At 47.9% G+C, this 11,739-nt stretch overlaps 1 protein-coding gene across 1 annotated transcript in view; it reads left to right on the top strand.

Moving 5' to 3' along the window:
• The window catches only part of Gpd1l (glycerol-3-phosphate dehydrogenase 1-like), a 54,451-nt gene extending 43,539 nt beyond the window's left edge, over nt 1-10,912 (top strand). The window contains exons 6-8 of the mRNA XM_005387525.2: nt 3,666-3,899; nt 4,113-4,219; nt 10,245-10,912. Coding sequence (XP_005387582.1) covers nt 3,666-3,899; nt 4,113-4,219; nt 10,245-10,341 — 438 coding nt within the window. The 3' untranslated portion in view covers nt 10,342-10,912. The remainder of the gene's footprint in view (nt 1-3,665; nt 3,900-4,112; nt 4,220-10,244) is intronic.
• The last annotated feature ends 827 nt before the right edge of the window (nt 10,913-11,739 follow it).

The raw sequence follows: 11,739 nt of genomic DNA on the forward strand, positions 1-11,739 counted from the left end.
GCACACAGTATGTGGCGTGTTGCCTCGCGTGTCCCCTGCTGTGTGGACAGTGTGTCCGCTGAGCTCAGGCGTATCAGAAGCTGGCCGCAGGGGGCGTCTTAGACTGACTGAAAGCAGTGCGTCCTGCGTGGGTCTCAGTGGGATGATCTCCCTAAGTGGTGATACACGGAGAAGTATGGACTGGTCCTCTGGTTTTACATTATTTTTGTGGGAAGGTAGGAGTGAAAGAGGAATTGGGCCCTGTCCAGTGTGCCCCCATTCAGAATTGCAAAGACTGTACTACATGGGAAGAGCTTAAGCATGTCTGTCTTTTGAAAATCATGGTATTTTTAGCTGCAAAGAATTTAAAGCAGATTTAAATGTGCAGTGGATAATGGTAACTTTCACAGCTGAGTGATCTCAGGACATCTGTTCAAACGCTATTCAACCACGCACTGACTGGCTGCATGCATTTTTCTTTTGACAGTGATAAGTGGTGGAAGGACGGAAAGAGGATTTCAGGATCCATCATAAGGCGGTTAAATTGGGTAGGGGTCCAAAGTCCTCTTAGAAGGGAGTTTGCCCTCATGTGGATCCCCAGCTCCCTGATGGAAATGTTAGCTGTCTAACAGAAACCTTGAGGTGACCCAGATGCGTGTGCCCCACAGGGAAGGGGCCGGGCATGGTGGCACACACCTGTAATCCTAGCACTCGGGAGGCTAAGGCGGGAGGATGGTTGCGAGTTCGAGGCCAGCCTGGGCTACAAAGTGAGTTCAAGGCCAGCCTAAACTGCATAGCAAGACCCTGTCTCAAAAAAAAAAAAGACAAAAAAAAATAATAAAAAAATAAAAAACACTCAGTGAAGGGTTACACCAGCTGAGGTCCCCAGGCTCCTCCGTCTGCCAAACTTGCTTCCTGCCCTGCACGTCTGGTTAGCCTGAGTGCCATAACAAAAGCACTGTTTGGTCCCCAGGATCTGCCTGTAGCATCCTGCTGGGTGATTGCAGGGCCAGCCCGTTTCCCACCAGGTCTGCTGCTTGGTGGGCCAGTTAACTGGACTTGATGCAGGTGCCTCTACCTGACTCTCCCCGACCCGCTTAGTCTCCTCTTCCTCTCACTGTGCTTGATAACAGGACCTGCCTTGTGCAAATGTGAAGTGTGAGGCTTAAGTGATGTGTTAATGTATGAAGCATTTAGAACAGTTCAGGAAGCTTGGCCATTGCTGTTCTTAAGATTTTCCCCTAGTGTCCTTTCTATTACTAAGCAGCCCTTTTTTTTCTATTACTAAGCAGCCCAGCCTCTTTGCAGGCTGCAGAGGTGCTGCCCCTCAACCTGGAACTACAGTGGCTGGCGTGGCAAGGTCTCTGACCCCAGGAGGAGGGAGCACAGATTTTACTCCGAGGAAGCATCTGGCACAGGGCACAGAGGTGCAGCATGGGCCAGGCCCTGGAGGCATTTTCTTTTTGACTCTTTCTTTCATGAGGTGGTACATTTGGCAAGGTAGGGTTGTGCCAGTCCAGAAAAGGGAGGATAGGTGCACATTACAGCACCATCCTGAGCATTGGGAAGACTGCATCTGGCCTGGTAAGCTTGCTCTAAGCCCCGAGGAACCCTCTCCTGTGTCTGCAGGAGCAGGGGAAGTGGAAGTCCCTGTTTGCACTCATTCAGGCAGTGACATTTCCTGGGGCTGGCTGTCAGGTAGCTGACTGTTCCAGAATGGGTCACGTAGTGATCTGATGAGGACACAGGGACACGGAAGTATCAGAGGGCAAATCCAGCATTCTCACCACTTGGCCAGTTATCCCAGTGCTAAGCCAAAACCTCAGGCACATTGCCATGGCAACCTTAATAGGCCCGTTCTCACCCTGTCTGGCCTCAGTCCTCTACAGGTCCCCATACCATAGCCTCAGTGCAGGCTATAAGTGCACCAGCTTTCTTAGAGGAATATCACCATGGGAAAGACTTTGAAATCTTTTCCATCTCTAAATTTTACATCTGAGGCAAAGTGGCCCAGAGAGGAGGACAGATTGGCCTGGGTCCCAGGGTAGGGAGGACCTCTAGGCGTCGTGCAGTGCGCCCGCTGTGGCTCCTGTGGTTGCTGGGCTCTGTTATTACGCCAGCAGGGCTTCACAGGCCCGGCTGCTCCTGCTCTTAGTCTCTGCGTGATACCACCCTGAAAGCGCCAGTTTTCCTTCATAACTTGGCAGCTCGTCCCTCCAGAGCAGAGTTGCTAAACCAGAGCCTACCTTGCCCTCAGCATCTCCCAAGACTCCTTTCACACTGCCCTCCCCTCCTTCTAACACGATGCCGTGAGACATGAAGAATGCACTGAGAATCCGGGAGGGGTGGCATGCACCTGTGATCCCAGCATTCTGAAGGCCGAGGCAGGACGGTCACAAGTTTAAGGCCAGCCTAGACAACATGATGTGTGACCCTGCCTCAAAAAAGAAAGTGCCCTAACCCAGGAGTTTCCACCTCTGCTGTCATGCATTTAGCAGGTGGTTTGGGTAGGTGTCGTTTGGGAGCAGATGAAACCTACAGTTTGTATTGCCTTTGTGGTGGGAAGGGTTTGAGGAGCCTTTGCAGGTACCAAGGCAGAGAGCCCCCACCCTCAGCATCTTGGGGAGAGTGACCAGCTTGGAAGCTGCTGCTTTCCTCGGCTGGAACTCATACCCTCCCTGAGAGATGATCCAGGACAGTGGTGGCGAGCCTACGGCATGCATGCCACAGCAGGCTGTTTGTATCACTGACCTAGGACAAAGAAGTGGCATGAATTTGTCCAAAACCTGCATGAGCTCCTGTCAGCTTTCTGATCATTTACAGAATTTTTCTATTTTACATTAACAGTGAGAGGAACACAGCCAGCTGGCCCTGTCCCAGAGGCAGAGAACACAACAGTTTTTGGGCCTTTCCGTTCTCTGGCCCTCTTTGTTCAGTGTCACCTCAACCCATGGGCCAGGGTGTCCATGATGGCACATCTGGCCCCAACCTGGAAACTACCTCTGTGCCAACTGCAGACAGAGTAAATAAACTACAGTGTCACGCCCCATGGAACACTGAGGGGCAATGACAGTGAATGTGCTACTTGTAAAAATGTGACGCCTCCCACAAACTTGATGTTAATTGAGGCAAAGAAGATAGACACCAAAGTTGGCGTACAGAATGGTTTTGTGCTTAGAAAGCTTAAAGACCTGTAAAACCGGTTTGTGCTGTGAGAGGTGAAGACAGTGGTTGCTTTGTGGGTGTATCTGGAAGAGATCCCCAGGGAACTTTCTGGGGTATGAGTTGCACTCTGTTTTGGGGTCCGGGACTGGCTATATAGGTATGTTCAGAATACTGTGAAAATTCATTAAGCAATACACTTAGAGTTTGTATACTTCCCTTAGGAATGTTATGGTTGAATAAATCATTGTTTTAATAAAAACAGCCCAAAGGTAAGTAGTCAGTCCAAACTGTGTTTACCCAAGACTGTTAGCAGCCATTATAAGTCTCTGGTTGATGCACCTCTGTCTTTTGTTCTGTAAATGGAAAGATAAAAGGCCCATCCCTTTCATCTTCTGCCCTGGTCAGGACAGCCAGGGCTGGGCCTTTTGAGGTGGAGCCAGTGTCCCCCAGCTGTCCCCCTCTGCATCCTCACCCTCAGGGGTGCCGTAACGACATCCTGGGCTTTCATGTCTCCGGTGCAGAACATTGTCGCTGTGGGAGCCGGGTTCTGCGATGGCCTCCGCTGCGGAGACAACACCAAAGCTGCCGTCATCCGCCTGGGCCTCATGGAAATGATCTCTTTTGCCAAGATCTTCTGCAAGGGCCAGGTGTCCACAGCCACCTTCCTGGAGAGCTGCGGGGTGGCTGACCTGATCACCACCTGCTACGGAGGGCGGAACCGCAGGGTAGCCGAGGCATTCGCCAGGACGGGGAAGGTAGCTCCCACCCTCCCACCCCTCTGTCTCTACTCCTCAAAGGTCAATCTTGTACCTGCTCTTTGCTCACCATGGGTGCTTTCATGGGACTCCTGGTTTTATATCTTTATCTTTCTTTGGCTTGCAGCAGGAATTGAAGCCCTCCTGCCCCACTTTCCTCTGAAAATAAGTGGTGTGTAGTCTTTACCCTAGTTTTTATCCTTTGCTTTTAAGACCATTGAAGAATTGGAGAAGGAGATGCTGAATGGGCAGAAGCTACAAGGACCTCAGACTTCTGCAGAAGTGTACCGCATCCTCAAGCAGAAGGGACTCACTGACAAGTAAGCCACCCCCATCGTCTGGGACAGCAGCTCCCAGCAGAGGAGCGCCAGTTGGACAAGTGGACGTAGACTGTACTGAAATTAGTTGAGTCCTCTGTGTTATATGAACATCTATGACAGGAAATATCTACCTACCGCAAATACAAGGGTTTACACAATACAAGTCTCAGCTTCAGTGAGAAGATCTATAAGGCATATTGCAAAATATGAACCTTTAGATTCTCGTTTCTCTGATAGGGTGTTCAGGAAGAGCTGCATGTCATAAGTTTTAAATTTTTCTAAAGTAATTAGTTTTTTAAAAAGTAAAAAGATATAATCATGTGAATAAAATATCAAACAATTCAGGAAACAAGGAAAGACAAGCTGTCCCAGAGTTCTGCTGTCTGAGGGACCTGTGGGTTGGGTGCACAGCCTTGCCATCTCTGGTTGTATGGGTGACTGGCTGCCTGGATCTGTCTTCCCTTTCCCTTCTGGGCCAGGCCTGCGTAAGGTGGGCTGGTCATCTGATTACCCACCTGACTGAGGAGTAAGCCCTATAGCACCACAAGTTGCCTAACCTCTCCAAGGCTGTTGTGTGGCCCTGCCTCCCACACAGCCCTTCATCCTGCTGAGTTTCTGAGGAATTCTGCAGGACTACGATGCCAGCACCACCTTATTCAGCCTTGCACAGCGTACGTGTTAGTCAGCCTCTGTCAAGGTAACACATACTCAAGATAAATCAACATAAAAGAAATTGTTTACTTTGGCTTAAGGTTTCAGAGGTTTTGGTCCATGGTCGCTTAGCACTGTCACTTTGGGACTGTGGCAGCATAGTATCACAGTTGGAACGTATAGCAGAGGAGACTATTCACTTCATTGAGACTAGGAAGAAAAGATAGAGATAGGAAGGGGCCAGGTTTTATATCCCATTCAAGGGCACACTCCCAATGACCTAGCTTAGTTGCCTCTTACTAAACCCCTCCTTCTAAAGGTCCCACCACAGGTGGGTAACCAGGCCTTTAACACATGGGCCTTTGGGACACTTCAGATTTAAACTATAACACTGTCTCCTCACCTCCCCCCACTATTCCTTTGGGGTATACTAGAAAGTTTGGCTATCTGGGATTCCAGAGTGCTGGGCAGCTATATTGATGCTGTTGCTTGGGACTTACCTCAAGTGTGTATTTCTCTCAAGCCTGGAGGTGGTTTGCAGATGACGTCTGTCTCAGTTACTTTTCTCGTTGCTGAGCCAAAATACCCAGCATCCAAGGTTAAAGGGGGAAAGGTTTATTTAGCTCACAGTTTGTAGAGGTTTCAGTCCATAATCAGCTGGCTCCAGGGCAGAGTGACGTGGCAGAGGGGAGACTGTTCAAGGCAATGGAAGACAGTGAAAGCAACAGGAGAGGAACGAGACGAGCCTTACCCTCCCTTATATTGTGTTGCAGGCTTCCTGCCCTAGGGGGCGTATAGCACTCACACCCCCAATCCCAGCACTAGACAGTGAACCAGTGAAGAAACTAGATTCAGCCACCTCTGAAAAGCCTGTTCCCCATAACCTCATGAGGCTTTGCGGGGACATCCAGACACAAACTGTAACATCTCTGGTGGCATCTCCTTCACTCTTGCTCAGTCCAGCTGTGTGCTGGTTCCCACCATGCACCTTCACCTCAGCCTGCACTCAGCTCCCCTCATCCTCTTACTGAGTCAAAATCAGCAGCTATGGAGTTTCCAATGAAAATTTCAAACACGTGAGGTACCAGTTTTCCCTTTTTAATTTGTACTGTATTTTTCTGAAATGGCTTTTAAAACCACTCTGGGGAGGTAGAAGTTCACAGACAGGAGGAGGGGAAGGATCTTAAATTGTGACTAAGAGGAAGGCATCTTTGCCTTGCATGGTTTTCCTTACCTGCTTAGTGGACACTGGTGTGTTGCTATGTGATAGAGCTACTGTAATAACCACTGAGCATTTATCAGCGTTTTTATTTTATTGATTGATTGTTTGATTGATTGATTGATTGCAGTATTGGGAATTGACCTTTGATTCTTCTGCCTCAGCCTCCAAAGTAAGTAGCTGGGAATTCTAAGCATGTGCTGCCTCTCAGGAAGTTATTTCAAGCCTTACAATCCTTGGACATTGAGTGATTGCAAGAGTCTCCCAAGCAGATTTTTCAGGTGGCCACTGTGTGTTACCAAGTGGTACCTTCGATAGGGTTCTGTGGATGGGCAGGTTGGCAGGCGCTGGTCTGTGCTTGTCATTAGCCCTTTGGGAAAGGCACTGGGACTGGGGTGCTGGGAGTGGTGGTTGCCTGACTTTGGGCAAAGCTGCTCAGGACCTCCCCAGCTGTATCCTTTTAGCTCTTTGGACTACAGATTGAGTCAGGTGCGCCCATGCAGAATGGCCTGAGGCTGGACTCAAGATAGCAGCACTTTCTTCAGGGTTGGAGGGACGGCACGAGGGCTGCCTTCTCTGGCACCCCTTGCTTCCCGAGCCGCACTGCAGAGGCGGATTCTTCTGCCAGTCACCTGTGCTGCTACCACCTTGATTTTTTTATTTTTTCACTCCCACCATCACTGCCCTCTCGCCCTGTATCCTGCCCTACCCCCTTTAACTTCAGGCCATAGAAGGGGTGAGCAGGTGAGTAGCATTCAGGGATACCTTGCAGCGTATGGGCCACGTGGTCTTAGACAAGTCATGTTTTTAGCTGTTCTGTGTTCCAGTGGCGTTGTCTACAAATTAAAAATTGTGGCCAGATGACCGCCATGATCCCTTCTACCCAAGTATCCCAATTTGGGGGCCCCCAGCTCTTACAGAATGAAATACAAACCTGCATGTTGGCGTTTCGGCAGCTGCCTCTGTCTAGTACCTGCCCAGCTCTCTAAGGGTGTTCGGGGTGCATCTGTCTGGGCGCCCTGCCTGGTGCACATCTCAAGCCCAGCGCCCTCACTGGCAGGCCTAGTCCCTCCACCCAGAAGCCTTCTTCATGTCCTCTTGCTACAAGGAATGGTCCCTGCCGAGAACTCACCGTGTGGACCGGTGCTCAGCAACCTATTTTGTACAGAACCACATGGCGAATACTCGCAGGCCCCACACAGGTCTCATCACTTCTTTTCCTTCTCCTTTTCTCTTTTATAGCCCATTAAAAATGCAAAGCTCATTCCTGGCATGCAGGTGGCACAAAAACAAGGCCTGGGTCAGAAGTGGTTCCAAGGCTGTGGTTTGTCAACCCGGGGTGTAGGCAATACAGATATTTGTCCACTGTGTACTAATTTATATAAATGTATCACTTTACTTTTAGTCTTCAGATTTGGAGGGGGAAGCCGTTGATTAAAAAAAAAACCCAAAACTAGAATGTGCAGAAAACCATGCAGTGTAAAGTGAAGTATGAAGAAATCTTGACTTCTCCCCTTGATGTGGCGTTTTCCTGTTTCTAGGGTACCTGTCCCTGCGGCCTTTGGTTTACGTGACGGGTGGTGGGCTCTGTGAACTGCTCTGTCTCTTGCTTTTCTTCCCCTTAGGGTTTGTTCTGAACCTCGGTCCACATCTGCACACAGAGATCTCTTTAATGGCTATGGATTACTCCACTGAATGGAGAAACTAGTTTGTTTAGCCAGTCACCTCTCAATAGATATTAAAGCTGTTCAGGGTTTTCTGCTATTATAGTTTGCTCTATCAGCCTTCGCCTGGGCGCGCGTGTGTCTATCTGTGAGCGTGTGTGAACATAAGGTGTTTGCATTTACTAGAACTGTCTCATAACACAACATCACAGGCTAAGTGGCTTGAACAGTAGAAATGTATTCTCTCCCCGTCCTGGGTGCTAAAAGATCTGGATGTTGGCAGGGTTGGGATCTTCGGCGGCCTCTCTCCTTGGTTTGTAGGTGGCTGTCTTCTCACTGTGTCTTCACATATTCTGGCTATACCTGTCTGTGTCCTCAGTGCCTTCATTTTAACTTGAGTGTCTCTCTAAAGGCCTGTAAGGTGTCCAAACCCTCGTCTGGGGGTCCTGGGGTGAGGACTCAGCCTATAAACTGGGGGAAGAGCACACTGCAGCCCCCGGCAGTGTTGTGAGCTCCCTGCGGACTGGGCCTGTGCATGCCCACCCCAGCCTGCAGCCTGACACACTTCAGTCCCCAGTGTCCCTTGCTGGAATGGCTGATTGTTTGGTTTAGGTCAACTCTTCTCTATGCAGTGTTACCATTTGTCCTCCTTTTACCTCAAACTTTATTTAGAGAGTTTCCCAAACAGATCTAATTGGCCTTGTAGCATTTTATGTTATAGAAAAATAACATTTAAATGCGTGTAGGTTTGTGGTTGAGCATTGGCTCAGAGTCAGAAACCATGCCATACCTTCCTCATCTGTAGAATGGGGAATCATTATTTCCTACCTCACAGGGTGGTTGAGAGGATTGAACAAGTTACTTGACTAGAAATCCCCCCTCTCACACACACTCCATATCTCATTAACATTGCTTCTACAGAATACATTTTGGAAATGCTGAGTTTAAAAGCTGGAAGTGCTTTCAGCTATAAGGGCAGTGCTTTGCTATCAGAGGTACCGTGGAGGTGAACTTTAGTGATGTTGGCTCAGTGGCTTTGGGTGAGAATCTGTGAGATCCTTGTGCCTCCTCTGGAACCTCAAGATGGCTGCAGTAGCTCCAGGCATCACATACTGACATAGCTGCTGTTGGGAAGAACAAGAGCAGTCCAGGGTAGCAGTTTTTCCTCCAGTGACTCTCAAGGAGAGAAATATCTTCCCCAGAAACTTCAGTGAAGACTGGATGGCTTGGATAATTCTAGGAGGTTGGGGATGGCTTTGGGTGGCCAATCATCACCCGCCACACTGCTTTGGGCACATACACTTGGTTCTTATCTTAGGAATGGGGAAGCTAAGACATGAAAGCACAAAAGTGGGGGAGCTGAAATTTCCAGTCTCTTCATTGAATTCACAAGAATTACTCAATAGATACTGAGGATCTGCCCCTTGCTGGGCACTGTGCCAGGCACTGAGCATGCAGTGAGGAACAAAATGGTCTCAGCTCTCCACATGGAGCTTACTGTGTCTGAGCCAGGACCATCCTGTGGCTGTAGGTAGAAGCTGTCATTACGAATGCCCACCACTTACCAAGGTCCTTACCATTCACTCGACGTGTAAGGCAGCTGATACACAAGCCTGCATGCCCAGCACCATTTCAGAGGTGAGGAAACAGGTTAGAGGCTGTGTAAAACTTGGCCAGAGTGTACAAGCTGAGGAGTCAGATTTGATTCAGCCTACTGATTCCAAAAAATAACATAGCAATCCATACCTTAAAAAACCTCCAGTGATGGACTCTCATAAAGACATGTGATATCCTAGGACTATTTGCTCTTCTTAAATTAAATGTCATTAAAGTATTCGACTCAGGTAATTTTCAGAAAGGCCTTTAGGGCTCTATTGATTCTGTCAAGCTTATTTTGAGTTGTGCACGCATGCGCGTGTGTGAATGTGTGGGAGAAAAGGCAGAATAAATTAAGCTTCCAGCATGAGATCGGGGTTTTGCTAATTGTGGGTCTTAACTTGGATCCTTGCAGGAGTGTTGCAGGCCTGAATTATTTATGGTGATGTGTGGACTGCCTCACTGTCATCGAGGGATGATCCTTTTTAGGGAAGGGGGAGCTGTTCCTCCTTGCAATTTAAAATTCATCTAAAGTCTTTTAAAACAGTGACAGGAACTTGGATTCATCCCAGATTTGACCATGAGACTGAGCCACAACTCTTTTTGTAAATGAACCACTATGTGCCCAGGAGGGATGGCCATGTGACGTGTGACCATACACTGCAAGCTTATCAGGCAGAGGGTGGTATAGGTGGTCCCAGGGTCTAGCAAGTACAGTGCAGAGGCTCTACACTCTACAAACCGAATCATAAAGAACTGTGGAGAGTGGTTGCTGTGTTTTGCAAAACAGCATATAGTGCTTAGCTGCAGACTGTTATGTAGCACAGAAAATGATCTGTTTTAGGAGGTAAACCAGATGGCCTAACCTTGTCTTTTCACATTTCCTCCTGCCCAGGTTTCCACTGTTTACCGCGGTGTATCAGATCTGCTACGAAGGCAGACCTGTCTCAGAGATGCTGTCCTGTCTCCAGAGCCATCCAGAGCACACCTAAAGTGAATCATGTACCAGACTGGGGATCATTCTGCCTCTCTCAGTGGTCTTGTGGATTCATATGGAAACCAAGACTTGGCAACAAGATGTTTGCTTGAATATACTCCCATCATGGATGTCTATGAATTATTACAAATTCACTTTTGAATTAGGAGAGAATTCATTGGCTAAGGTGTACTGGGCAACAGCTAAACACACATGTGAACGTGTGTGTGTGCACACGTGTATGTATGTGTTCATTATTCATTCTATGGGTGTTTCTATGAACCAAAGTTATATGTCCTTTTAAAATAGATGACATTTAAAATTTCTCCACTATGTAGTCTATATAATTGGCATTATCTCAGTTAAATTTTTTAGATATAACTGATTTGAATGGAGGAATTATTTTTTCTCATTTTTGATGGTAAATTTAACCAGCATTAAAATGGTTTATTGAATGGAAGAGAAAGTGTGTTCAAAAATCACTATATCTAACTTTAAACACTGTCTCAGAACCAGCATAATCAACTACTACTTGATTGTAGATTGATCTTTTTTCAAACAATTAAATGTTTTAAATTAGGAATCCACGCTGCAGTTTTCTGCATTCTCTTCTTTAGCTGCAAGAATGTGCTTTTATAGACACAGCAGTAGCAGAAGTCAGAAACCTGAGAATTTTCTGCTGTGAACAACATGGTCCTCTAACACACACTTGTATGATGCTTGTGTTAGGTGGTGCTTTTTTGCAAACATTTCTCTTAAACCTCACAGAATCCCTGACAGGGGGCTGCTAGCATTCCTCTTATGTGATGCAGTCACTGCACCTGGTCACGTGGTGAGTAGGGACAGAGCCAGGAATCAGGTGCAGTGTCCCTCCACCCCACCAAGGTGCAGGACCTTCTAAGACGTCACCAGTCTCACCTCACTTCAGGCTGACGGACTGTGGCAGATGCATGTGCAGCTTTTCCTGAGGTCACAGGAGGGCTTCCTGCTACTGAGAATTGTGTGGGTCAGTGTCCTGATGGTCACCACTTCAGGTATGATCCCCTGTCTGGTAGTACCAGGTTACCTCTTAGTAACTTTAGAAATGCACATTTTGAAGTCAGGCGTGGTGGCATATGTCTGCTATCCCAGCTACTCAGGAGGCTGAGGCAGGAAGATCCCAAGTTTAAGTCCAGCCTAGACAACTAGACAACCCTGTCTCAAAATTTTAAAAAGGCTGAGGGTGTATCTCAGTGGTAGAACACTTGCTTAACATGAGTGAGGCCCTGGATTCAACTCCCAACACCAGAGGAAAAAAGCAGGTTCCCAGGCCTCACCCCAAACCTCTGTTTCAGCTTGCCTTCTGTGTATTTCTGATGCTCACTAGGATTTGAGAACCACTACTGTAGAAAATTTACTTTAACATGGCCATCCT

The sequence above is a fragment of the Chinchilla lanigera genome, unplaced genomic scaffold (genome assembly GCF_000276665.1).
Source record: "Chinchilla lanigera isolate Chin_1 unplaced genomic scaffold, ChiLan1.0 scaffold00029, whole genome shotgun sequence".
NCBI lineage: Eukaryota > Metazoa > Chordata > Mammalia > Rodentia > Chinchillidae > Chinchilla > Chinchilla lanigera.